Raw genomic sequence first — 12,748 nt, 5'->3', positions numbered from 1 at the left:
ATCCTTGAACGTTAATACTTTCGCGCACTACGTAGAGTGAATTAGTGTAATAAACATTTTGATTGGCCAAAGCTGATGGACTCGTCCAATCAAATTGAACGATTCGTCAAAAGAAAGAAGCCAGGAAAACCAGCTACATCCAAAGCTAACGACCTTAGGCAATTTTATTTGTGACTTCCTTTGATGAAGTGTGTAGCAGTCTTGCTTTGATGAAGAGTGCATGTGTTATTGAAGTCGCCACCGAGGCCAACTTTGGATGGCCAAACAAAGCCTCTTTTGTTATTGCGGCGGCAATGAAACTGAACGGGTCATCAAAAGAACGAAACCAGGATAACTAGATTACATCCGAATCTAACAACCTCGGATAATTTTATTTGTGATTCTGGAAAGAAATTACAAATTTTGGGGTTTATTTCAATTTTCAAAGACTTTTAAAGACCTCAGGGTAATATGCTCGATTTTCCCAAACTTTCAAGGCCTTGAAAATGCTACCTCAGTTTTCCCAAACTCTCAAAGACCTTCAAAGACCGTACGAACCCTGCAGGGTATATCCAGATGGTCAATCTGAAAAGGCCACAAAGATGTGTGACCATAGCAACAGGTCTTTAGCTAAGTCAGACTTTTTTTTTACACATTTTGACATACATGACAAACAGGTGGAATACATGCTCTCTTCATGTGCTGGTAATGTAAAAGCTTTTAGGAAAGTGAATGTGGTGAGAAAGAAATATCTTTCCACAAGCTGTAGATAAATGGATATGGCAGATGAAACTGAGTGTGAGCTGCTCCATTAAGCATATGTGACATATGAGAGACTGACTCTCAAGTGTGACAGTTAACAGGGCTCTTGATGGATGGGTCTAGGTTTTGTTAAGAGTACTGAAAAACAGCCATTAAAACCAAGCCCAACATGGATCCTACTGGCTATTAGCTATAATGTTTCAATGAATGTCTTCTGGCATGTGGAAAGGCAGGTTCTGACATTCACAGGCCTGCAAATCTCTGTTGATTCATCACACAACAGTGTGGAAAAATGTCATGTGCTTCTTTTAGAAAGTCAATTTGAAATCTAATGTTAGGCATGCATACAAAAAGAAAGGCCAATGGACACTTGGGTCCCTAAGTTGCTTTCCAAAACAATATTCTATATCACTGACTGTACCATTTATGATGCAGTTGTCTGCATGACAGCTGATCTTTCTCAACTGACACTGATGGATGTGGGAATTTGTTAAACAGACACTGATGGAGTTAGTAGAAGCAAACAAAACTCTGGTAGGAAGATAGAAAACTGCATTGATTGATGCAGGGAGTCTTCTCTAGACATCAGCAGATCAAGAAAGATTGATGGTACTTGTGAGCATTATTGTTCAAAAATGAAAGTGGCATGATATAAAGTCTATTATGATCTGTGGTAAAACATGTTGTGTGGGATAGTGAACAAGGCTGAATGTCAGGCCATGCCAGGACATGGTTATCTATGGGTGTTCACTGTGTGCAGCATGAACAGTCTAGGACTGGTACAGAGCAACTGGGAATGGGATGTCATTATAGCTGAAACTGGAAATAAGAAAAAGAAAATCCCAACCTAATAGACCCTGCCATAGAAATTTCAGCCTGGTCATAGTGACCTGAATAGATACAATCTTTATTCAACATGACCTGCACAATTTTTTCCAGGTCCAGTCTAACAAAGGATGTACTAGTCAATGCACAACAGGAGGCAGAAATGACACTGGAAGACTCACACAAATAACATTTCAGAAATATTGCTAAGTGAATATGACATAGAGAGCATTTCCTTAAAGTAAATAATGCTTATTATTTTTTTATTAGGAGCATACAATTTATGAAAGAATGCTAAACCAAAGACAAACCTTAGTGTTTTTCAAATTTTTCCAATACCTTTATCTATAACCTTACCTCCAGCTGCCTGACAAAGTCCATATCTGGATCATACAGTACAACATATCGGGGTTGTACCTCCTGGAGCGTCCTTATTAAGCTGTATGGGTCGGAGCAGCCATGGAGAGGGTGGATCACAGTCACTGGCTCCTCTAATACCCCAAAGTATGCATCTAGTGAGGAATGAGGAAACTTTACCTCACCTGATTTCTCATCGGTCTCCTGGAAAAAAGAAACAGCTTCAGTAGACTTTGGCACAATAATAAAATAATAAGATGAAAAAAGTTTTCTTGATAATTTGCTTATTAGTCGTAATCAGGCAATCACTTAATGGTGAGGAAATAACATTTACTATTTTTTTATCTCCCATTTAAAAGCTGCCAAATAAAAGCATTAAGCTTTAACTAGGTATGGACATTTTTGTAGATCATCCCCACCAGAATTATTACTGAGATTGGCAATATCAATTGGGAGTGGAGCAACCAGTGGAAGCAGGTGTTTGCTAAAAACATGATGGCAAGGGAAAGATGCTGACTCTTAATTTCCATTGAACTTAATACAGCCTGGTTCTGTGGCCAGGCCATGAAGCCCACTTTTTCATCACAAAGATGCTAATGAGAAAACTGGCTTGAGGGTAAGGTTCTCGAAGAAAGCTTCACCTAATGGCTCATAGGGGGTTTAGTTAGAGACTGCAAGATGCAAGAGGAATTCCATCTAAGAATTAGCAAGTGAGACACCAGTCTTAGTTGCCTGAAATACCTGAATAGGTGTGCTAAGTGAGAGTCTGTCCAAATGGCATGGCCATTGAAACTTTGAACATGTTGGGTAGGGCTGCCCTATAACCCTTGATATTAGAGATCAAGTATTGCTTTTCTTCATTAGTTAATTTTAATGGCATTTTAAATGCACTGTTGGTTATACCATGCCAAGGAAATGGAAGCTAACTTCCTTTCAGTAGCAGCCGACCCAACCTGTTCTGGGCTGGTAACAACCTGTGACCCTTGGATTACAAGTCCAATGCTAAACCAAATGAGCTACCATGGCTCCAAATGATGGGTAAAACCCTAGCAAGCCAATATTTTCAAATGATGGGTAAAACCATAGCAAGTCAATATTTTCAAATGATGAGTAAAACCCGAACAAGTCAATATTTTCAAATGATGAGTAAAACCCTAGCAAGTCAATATTTTCAAATGACGAGTAAAACCCTAGCAAGCCAATATTTTCAAATGATGAGTAAAACCCTAGCAAGTCAATATTTTCAAATGATGGGTAAAACCCTAGCAAGTCAATATTTTCAAATGAGTAAAACCCTAGCAAGTCAATATTTTCAAATGATGAGTAAAACCCTAGCAAGTCAATATTTTCAAATGATGGGTAAAACCCTAGCAAGTCAATATTTTCAAATGATGGGTAAAACCCTAAACAAGTCAGTATTTTCAAATGATCTCAAACAGAAGATAACATGAACTATTAATAATGAGTGCATCAACAAGAGCCCTACTAATTACAATTTGCCGAGCAAGGACTTAAACAGAGAAACTTTGTTTTGGGAAACCAAGCTAGGAAAAAAGACATTTGGGGAGTCATAAAAAATCTAATGATGACATGGAATGCTGACATAGAAAACTGAATTCTTTCAGGGTTTCATCACTTTAATGCTGTGAAAATTTTAAATCTAGCAATTCTTATTTACGTTATCTTGTGGAAACCCAAAACTGTTGACAGATGGATTGACACAAAAATGTAATTACTAAAGCATTCCACTACTTCATTGCAAGCAGCCCTAATTACTTGTGGGTTTCACAATTTCTTCATCACTTTGCAATTCTGTGAAGCAAGAATAAAACTTTAATCCATCACTTCATCACATTTCTATTCAAATATAAATAAATGAGACAAAACCCACAAAAAGGTATAGCTGAGTCAATGAAACAATGCTTACATCAAATTGCATCAGAAAATGTTGACTAGTTCTTTTGCTATGCTGATTACAAGCAACATCGCATGTGAAGATGTGAAGCTGATTTACAAGGGACATAACTCTGTCAAAATGGAGTAGATGGGAAATACAAGTGCCTTTGGGTCTTGCAGGCAATGTTCTTCCAAAATTTTATTTCCAAATTAGAGTAGAGAAGACAAAACTTATAAAAGACTGGTAATTCTATGAGAAAAGGTTCATACCAGAATATACTGAATGCTTCTTAAGCTATACTTATTACAAACAACAATCACATGAAGATATGAAGTTAAATGTCAAGAGCCATAACTATGTTAACTGGAGTTGGCAAAACAAAAGGTACATCTAGGTATATGAGACAATGTACACACCAGACTAAATCAAAGTATCTTGAATGGTTTCTTTGATGGCTACTCTTGTAGAGATTTATTTATTGATCAAAAATAGTCAATAACTCCATCGAAATTCAACCTGAAAAGGAAAACCTTTAAATGTAACAAACAACTCACCTGTTAAATGAAATCCATTTGTTTGTAAGGGTTGCCAGAGTTACTATGGTCAGAAGAACTATTAATTGACAAAAAGACTGATAGATTCAAAAGGTGATTACTATGGGGCTCCAACATCTCAATGTGCAGCCCTAAATAAGACATATACATTTTGACTATTTAATGTGTAAGAAACAATCGAGCAAAGACAAAAGATACTGCTGCATATAAAAAATAGTACAATACCTGATCATCAATGAATATATTTATCTTTTTATTACAAATTACGTACTCATGCATACATATATGTACATGTATTACAATGAAATTTTTAACAAAATTCTTCAACAAACCTCTTTTTCTTTTTTAATTCTGTCTTTGTCTTCTGATTCTATGTTGCGAACCATTTGAGTCAAGGTCAAGCTTGATTCTGTTTCCTTGGAAACATCTTTGCTAGTTTTTCCCTTGCTATTTCCCTTCTTTGTTGCTTTAACTTTTTTCTCCTACAATAAGAAACAGTTTTTAGCTACAATAGGTAAAATATATACTTTTAAGTGCCTGCAATTCACATTTTTAATAAACTGCCATTATATTAGTAATGTTATTTTACAATATGTTATTTTAAGATAATTTACATAAGTAATTAGAAATTAGTGATGAGGGTCACTTACCAGTAAAGAAAATCCGTAAGATATTTTTTTCCTATCTTTTTACAAACTTTGTTTTAATGTTGCTCATAAAACCAGTTCTGTCAGTTTTCACTAACATGAACTCTGCCAAAGATTCACTTCCTTGAACTTTTTGTACATAGTTATGTTCTAATCTATTGAAGGCTTTTTCTTGGCCAAAAAGTACCATAGCAGCTTTTTTCTGATTTTCATGTAAGTAGTCTATAACTCCAAGACCACATTATACCACCATTCTGGTCATCAAGAGTGAGGGCCCTGGGTGGCCAAGTAGTCTGAGGCACTTGCCCTTACAGATGACTCACACGTTTCATCCATGTGAGTTTAAACCTCAGATAAACCAGGGTGGGTATATGAGAAAGTTTGCCAGTAGCTTCCAGGGGGTTGGAGATTCCTCCCAAAGAATACCCAGGTTCTTCCTCCACCAAATATACTAGCCACCATATATAGCATATCATATACTGATAAACAGCATTAAACCCCACAAATCCAAATCAGTCATCAAGAGTACATTGTGTAAGTTTGCAGAACTGCAACTTTTCTTGGTGGGACTCATATTTTTACCAAAATGGGAGCCATGAACTCTTAGTTTTAAAATCCTAACGAGACCTCTGGTTCAAAACTGTTCTTTTTGGAACAGAGATATCCAAGAGAGAATACCCATGGGGCCATACATGTGAGATGTTGAAAATTGCACAACCATAAAGAGCAGTAACTTGTTCAAGATAGTTATGCATAGGTGTTTCAGACAGCAGGCAATGAAAGGAGTTCACAGCACAGAATAATATTCGTACACAGAGGAGGAGGATCATATTAAATTAAGAAACAATTAACAGATTAATGCTCATAGGGAACATCAGAGAATTCCCATACAACATAATTAAGAGTGTGAAGATCTCTATTTAGCAGAACCACTGTAGCAACAAAAGAATAAAGAGACAAACTTTTATATCATGCAGATGTATGACCAAATGATGTACATGCTCTCTATGTGCAAAAATTAAATTACATTAAACATAAGAGACTGACTGATCTGTGTAAACTCAAAGCAAGATGGATAAAATTTGTCCTGTTTGTGTTCAGTTCTTCCTATGTATATTTTGATCATGGTGATATTTTCTGCAGACCTTTTGGCACTTCGTTCCAAGCCATCATTTGGTATTCGTATTGCAAAATGGATAACTAAAAAAGTCTATTATCTAGTACAATACATTTTTAAGCAGTATCATTAACTGATGATGAAATTGATGAAAAAATACTTGATGTCATTCTGATCTATGGATTCTTTACTACACTACTAATCTGTTCATCCTGATTCTTTTTTTTTACCATCTCCTTTAGTCTTACTGGTACCAGTGCTTTTAATAAAATTGTAACTTCTATTTTCTTGCAATCTAAATATTTGTAATTATGTGTTATTGTCAAAAGGTAAAATGTGCTTAATGTTGTAAAATCTAAAACTATTAATTAGCAGAGGACTAAAGTAAAAAGTGGACAGAAATTATTGCCATATTACAGTGTTGTTAGAAACAACAGAATAGTTGTACAAGATGTATTTTGCACAAAGTTGTAGAACTAGCACTCGTATTGTCGCCACATATTCTACTTACATAATTATATCATTATTTCTGTATATTCCTATCAGTATTTTCCCAGTGGTAGTAATTTTCTGATCTGATGTTGTTCATTTCTTGCGCAATTTTTACACATCAAGAATTCTCACCGTATCATTAAAAAACAATGTAATCTGCACCAAATTGAGTTGTTTGAGAAGAAATTAATTTTTTTAACCCAAAAATCTATGAGTTCTTGCATTAAAGTCTCACATTAAATAACATTTGAAGTAGCCACGATAGTAGTTTAGGATGCAACCATACCAGTTTCACCTCTGGTATATCCAAATCTTGAATGTGATGGAGGAATATAGCTCCAAAATAAACACATCAATTTTAGAACCTGTTCATTGACTATGAATCAAATATCCGAGTCCAACTGAATTGTTAGAAATTTTTTAATTCTTTTGACAACATCATAATTAGCTGTCAAATATGGAGTAAGCCTAAGGTCTTTATGCCATACCAACCAAGACCCCACCACAACCACATGACCATGCCCAATGACATCACAGTAATAATCACTATACAACTAGAGATGACATCTCTTCGAGAATTTTGATTTCAACAGAGCCGTAACAGAGTGGAACAGTAAGAAAGAGTGACAAATATTTAGGCTATTCCCACCGCCACCACTTCCTCATTGTAAATCACACACACACAAAACTTTAGAGTACATCCTGAAATCCTGGCCACATCCCTGCAGGGGAGATAACTTGACTATTCAATTTTATTGGTCTCTGGTTATCCCATGGTATTTCTGTTACTTGAACATTATCTTACAGTGTGTCCATTCAGCATGGTCGAAAAAGGCTTACAACCATTGAGAGTTGTTAAAGGACTCACATTACTACAGATGTGAAAGAACGAGAACCATACTATAAATCAGTGAAGATTATTTAAAATAGAGTATATATGGGTTTGACTGTCCCTGATTGGTTGATAATGAAAGTAAAATTTAGTAAAAACAATCTTTTGAGAGCCTGTCCTACTTGTAACTGAAAAAAGTGAGGGACATTGTTTAATTAACATAATTTCTGTCCCTTTACAGACCCGAGTTTGGACGACTCATTACTGAAATCAGCTACTGACTCTTTGGTGCAGTATTGAAAGCACACATTTCAAATTTGTATAGATCCAGAAAATGGTGCTGCTGTTATGGTTTTCTTTTCACAAAAGCTGTCATCATAGATGTGTCTATACTGATACAAATTTGATCATGAGCACTCAAAATTTTAAGTTACTGAATTTTGATATCATTGTGTTTGCACAGGTTTACAGTGGTAACTGAATTAGTACAAAGAGTCCTGAACTCTTGAGTTTTGTGCAGAAATATGGAATCCAAGCAGAATACATCCAGAAATGTAGAGGTTTTCAATCTTGGATTTAGTCTCCCCATTGTGTTTCACACTGATCTGCATATTCACAGAACATTTGTATAGTACATGTAGTAGGAAAAGTAAGTGAGAAATTTAGATACATATCATAAACAAGACAAACAGTATGTGGGGGGACAAGATCATAAGAACAGGCTGGAATGGAGAAGTATAATAAAAACAATAATGAGTTGAAGTGTGCCTCTTTTTTTATGTGTGCAACATTATTTTCTTAGCTTCAGTAAGAAATTTCATCAAAAGGAAGACAATAAAGGGTGTACAGTTAACTAAACCAATATGAATTTAGCTACTTAAAAGCTGTATCAAATCGATTTTAACCTTCTGGTCTGTTTCTGTCCATTCTGGTGATATGTCCACTGAATCAGTATGGTTGGAAAAAATATTTGGCAAATTTAAAAATCTTTTGGCAGATTATGATTATACCCTACTTCTGCCTGAGAAATGTGAATAATTTTATTTCTTGGTTTGTTGATTGTGGTTGTTGCTCAATTCAAATGCATCATTGAAAAACACTGATGCACTCTCATACTTTGTTACAAATATTTATTACAGATGCATATCTCCAGATATTGGTGAATATAGCTTGAATAAGTTATAACAGTTCTAGCTGGAACAATGAACATTGTTAAGAGAAAATTTAAGTGAGCTAAAATGTAAACTTTTCGGCAGTGTGTGATGCAGGATTGCTCAAGTCTTTTCCATCTCATATGCACACCATTAAAAAATATAATTGCACCAACTGATGATGACTTTTAGGTAACTGTCAGAAAGGCATAACTGACGATATTCTAAGGTCTACAAAAATTACTTGAGTCAAAAGTTATAAACTCATATAGCTGTGGCAAAAATGATTGACTAGTACCTTTGCTGCTGTGGCCACAGTTGATTAGTTGGTTGATTTAGTGTGGTTTGATTTGGGTTTTTTTGGTGATTTTTTAACAATATATTAGGTGGAGGAAGAACCCCGAAAGACCACCAAAAAAAATTGGTTGATCTGTGACACAAACTCACTCTGTGAGATGTGCAAGTGATGTAAAAGCAAGGACCTTAGTACACTTGGGCACATGGAGCCTCTGTTGATTGGACGTTTATCTCCAACAGCTGAAGTCATTTAGACATGAGATCTCAGGGGTTTCAGTAGATCATTATGGCCTTTACACCATTTTCTGATGAAGAGAATCTTTATATGGCAGCCAGTTTTACTGCTGACGATAATCCAAGTCCTTTTGAGACACCAAACACCACTTATGTAGAACCACTGACCTTCACAAGTAACTGGCAACATTCTCACTTTCACATTGGAGGCAAGTAATCACATGACAAGCATCTTGTACCACTGCCATGGAAGCCCCTCAGATCTGTATCACAAGACAAGCATCTTATATCACTCTGCCATGAAAGCCCCTCAGGCCATAGGTATAAGTCTCCTATGAAAGACTAGAAGTGGGAGATAGAACCTGTGACAACTGGATTGAAAGTGCAGAATGTTACTGCTAGGCCATCAGTGATGATGATGATGCTATTGACAATACAGTTAACTGCAATGACATTGATTTTATGAGTGCTCCGGGAAAAATGATTCCTTGACTTTCATCCATTTTTTTAAATCAAACTTATGATATAAAAATGTTTGACTTGCTATATTTTTTTAAATAACTTTATATTAGTCTTGCAACAAGGCGTAAAAATAAGACATCGGTAACTGAAAAAGATGTTCTTACAAGAAATGGTATAGTGTAAAAGTATGCAGAAAATATGCGTCATCACTTCCACAGGCATCGTTGGTTTTTTTCTGACAAATCATATAAGTTTACCGAAACATTTATTGAATAAAAAAATAACAAGGAATCAAAGAATCTGACCAAACATTTAAAGCAATACAAGATCTAACTATTATTCTAATCAAAAGCAGCATGCCTGAGAACAAAGAAAAATAGCAAGACACAGTGATCACTTTAGTAAGCACACAGTTTAGTAAGGATACAAATTCATGATTTCTGTATTAGAATAGAAATATCTATTATAAAATCTGTATTCATGGATGTTAAATTAGTAGGTATTAAGGGACTGATCAGTGACATCTACAAATAATAAGCCACCATGAAAATTTGTGATTTCACAGTAGCAGAGACATACTTGGCTGACAGACAAACAAACAAAAGGACAAAAGACTGATTATAATGAATGAATACAAATAAAAGTATGCAGCAGATTATATGATCTATAAGAATTCAGTAGATTACCTCCAGCCAGCTGTCATTTAAATCGCTTCTGTCCTCAACCCAATATTAAAATCGCTTCTACTGCCCACTAACCCATAGCCAGAAATTATGTTAAAAAATTATACTTCTGTAGAGGGCACTGTTTCTCGATTAAAACACACCTGACGGTGGATCATAATTTTTTTAATTGCTTCTGTTGTGGGTTGGTTGAATTTGAAAGTGCCTTCCCCCCGGGGGGGTATATGTTTTACTGGAACAGCCCTGAAAAAATGTTTTGAGATGGGGGGGGCATTCTTTAGAAATAAAATTCTTAATAAGATTATTAACCAAAGCATTTGTCATACAATCCAATCAGTTACTAATGGAAACTTGATTTTAGAAATATGCTGACTTCACAGTAATGTGAGAATTTTATGATGCTTGATTATTAAGATTCCTAGTACATGACTAACTTACTTGCTGCTGATAGAAACACACAAATCTCATGTCCAAATGCAATATCAGTGTTGTACATGTATCTATATTTTGCCACTGGAGCAACTGGCCTATGATCTTTCAACAAGTGGGTCATCTACTGGTTAGCACAATAAACTGGTAAAAGTACAAGTATTAAATGCCACATGAAACAGAAGTGATGGGGTGAAAAAAACACACAACCCAAAACAGTCACATTTTTTCAAAGAAATGGGAAGGTCATGGGTCATGTATATGTGGTTAATCACTGCATATGCTTGATGCAATGTGAAAAAACCCCCACCAATATTAGACACTAGAAAAGCAAATCCATTATTTTATTTTGGATGAGCACCATGAACTATCATATAACAATATCCATTTGAATTATCTCATTCCTGAGAAACACTACCTGAGATCTTTTCAAATGCATGGTCAAAGTAGTGTTTGATAAATTTCAAATTATCACTCACTAACTGCATGTTAGTCTTCTAAGAAGTCACAAGTATGACACTATCTACTGTAGTGAATCAATAATCTTAACACATGTTTGACATTTTCTAATGTTGTGAATCAATAATCTTAATACATGTTTGACACTTTCTAATATAGTGAATCAATAATCTTAACACAAGTCTGACACTTCTAATGTAGTGAATCAATAATCTTAATACATGTTTGACACTTTCTAATGCAGTCCATCAATAATCTTGAAACATGTTTGACACTTTCTAATGCAGTCAATCAATAATCTTGGCTTAATCGCAATTCACAGTAAATGACTAGGATCACATTTCAATAATACAAGAGTACTTCAGCATACTAACCAATTAAAGGATGATGAAGTAAGTTTTGACTCCTGGGAAAAAGCACTGTTAGCTCAAGAATTTCCAGAAAGTTCAAGTCTTCACAATATTATGCCAAAATGCATTCTAGATGTAATACTGTGATACACAATGCATTCTAGATGTAATACTGTGATACACAATGCATTCTAGATGTAACACTGTGATACACAATGCATTCTAGATGTAATAATGTGATACACAATGCATTCTAGATGTAATAATGTGATACACAATGCATTACAAAGAAATAAACTAATAGAGTGCCAAAACTGCAATAATTAAAGCTGAAAGTAGACTGTAATTGTCAATTAATATCAACTGCATGCAATTCAACCAAAATTATTATCACAGTTGTTAATCAAGTAGCAATTTTAATTCTGTGTGCCACAAATTACTACAGTGGAACCTGTTATGAGAGACCACCTCTTCTGCCAACAAAATCGGTCTCTCAAGACAGGTGGTCTCTCATAGCAGATTTGTACAAAAAGACCAGTTTCCAAGGTCCAGTTTCTGAACAATTTCAAGAAAAATAACCACAATCACTGTACATATATTCTGTTCTTTATTAATAGTTCTTGTTAAAATATTGTATGCATTGATCTAAAAATAAAACTATATAGCAATAAAGATATACTGCTATCATTAAGCATGAAATCACATTTACATTTGAAGATCACATATTTTAGCATATGAATCATTTCTGAATTACTCGTTTTCCTTTATAACAACCTAAATTTGTTTTACTTACGTTTAAACTGCTTTTTTGTGAGTGGTCTGCTCTTTTTCACTTCTTTCAGTTACAATAATTATTTTCTCCAGCCTTAAAATGTGTCTCTTTTTAGTTGGAGGTTCGTCCATTGTTGTTAAGGTTCTAGGTGTTAAAATTATTAGTGCTCAGTTGTAATATCGAACGTAAAGACAGTTTTGACTGGGCTGTAGGAAAATATGAAAAATCTATACATGTGCATTGCATATCTAACAATTAATGAAATAAAAAGAAACAATTATCTTATCCAGAAACAGAACGATTTACTCAGAGACAAAAGTGAACAGCTTCATTCAAAGATGATATACAGGGATTAACTCTATAAGCAAAGTGTGCAACCTGGTCACACGAACCTGAATAGACAACAGCTTTGTGATTGGGATGTAATCACTTAACATTGGGGGAAATGC

The 12,748-nt window shown here is 35.0% G+C and overlaps 1 protein-coding gene across 3 annotated transcripts in view; it reads right to left on the bottom strand.

Annotated features, from left to right (window-relative positions):
- LOC149807197 (DNA repair endonuclease XPF-like) overlaps positions 1-12,748 on the bottom strand; it is a 93,158-nt gene that overhangs the window by 32,180 nt on the left and 48,230 nt on the right. For all 3 annotated transcript variants that reach the window (XM_089963448.1, XM_089963440.1, XM_089963456.1), the window contains exons 15-16: positions 4,707-4,856; positions 1,924-2,127 (exon numbers count right to left, since the gene is read on the bottom strand). In XM_089963448.1, coding sequence (XP_089819574.1) covers positions 1,924-2,127; positions 4,707-4,856 — 354 coding nt within the window. The remainder of the gene's footprint in view (positions 1-1,923; positions 2,128-4,706; positions 4,857-12,748) is intronic.

The sequence above is a fragment of the Sinohyriopsis cumingii genome, chromosome 1 (assembly GCF_028554795.1).
Source record: "Sinohyriopsis cumingii isolate HCF-2022 chromosome 1, ASM2855479v2, whole genome shotgun sequence".
Taxonomy (NCBI): Eukaryota; Metazoa; Mollusca; class Bivalvia; order Unionida; family Unionidae; genus Sinohyriopsis; species Sinohyriopsis cumingii.
Note: the sequence above shows the minus strand (reverse complement) of the source record. Positions and strands in the feature narration are given on the sequence as shown.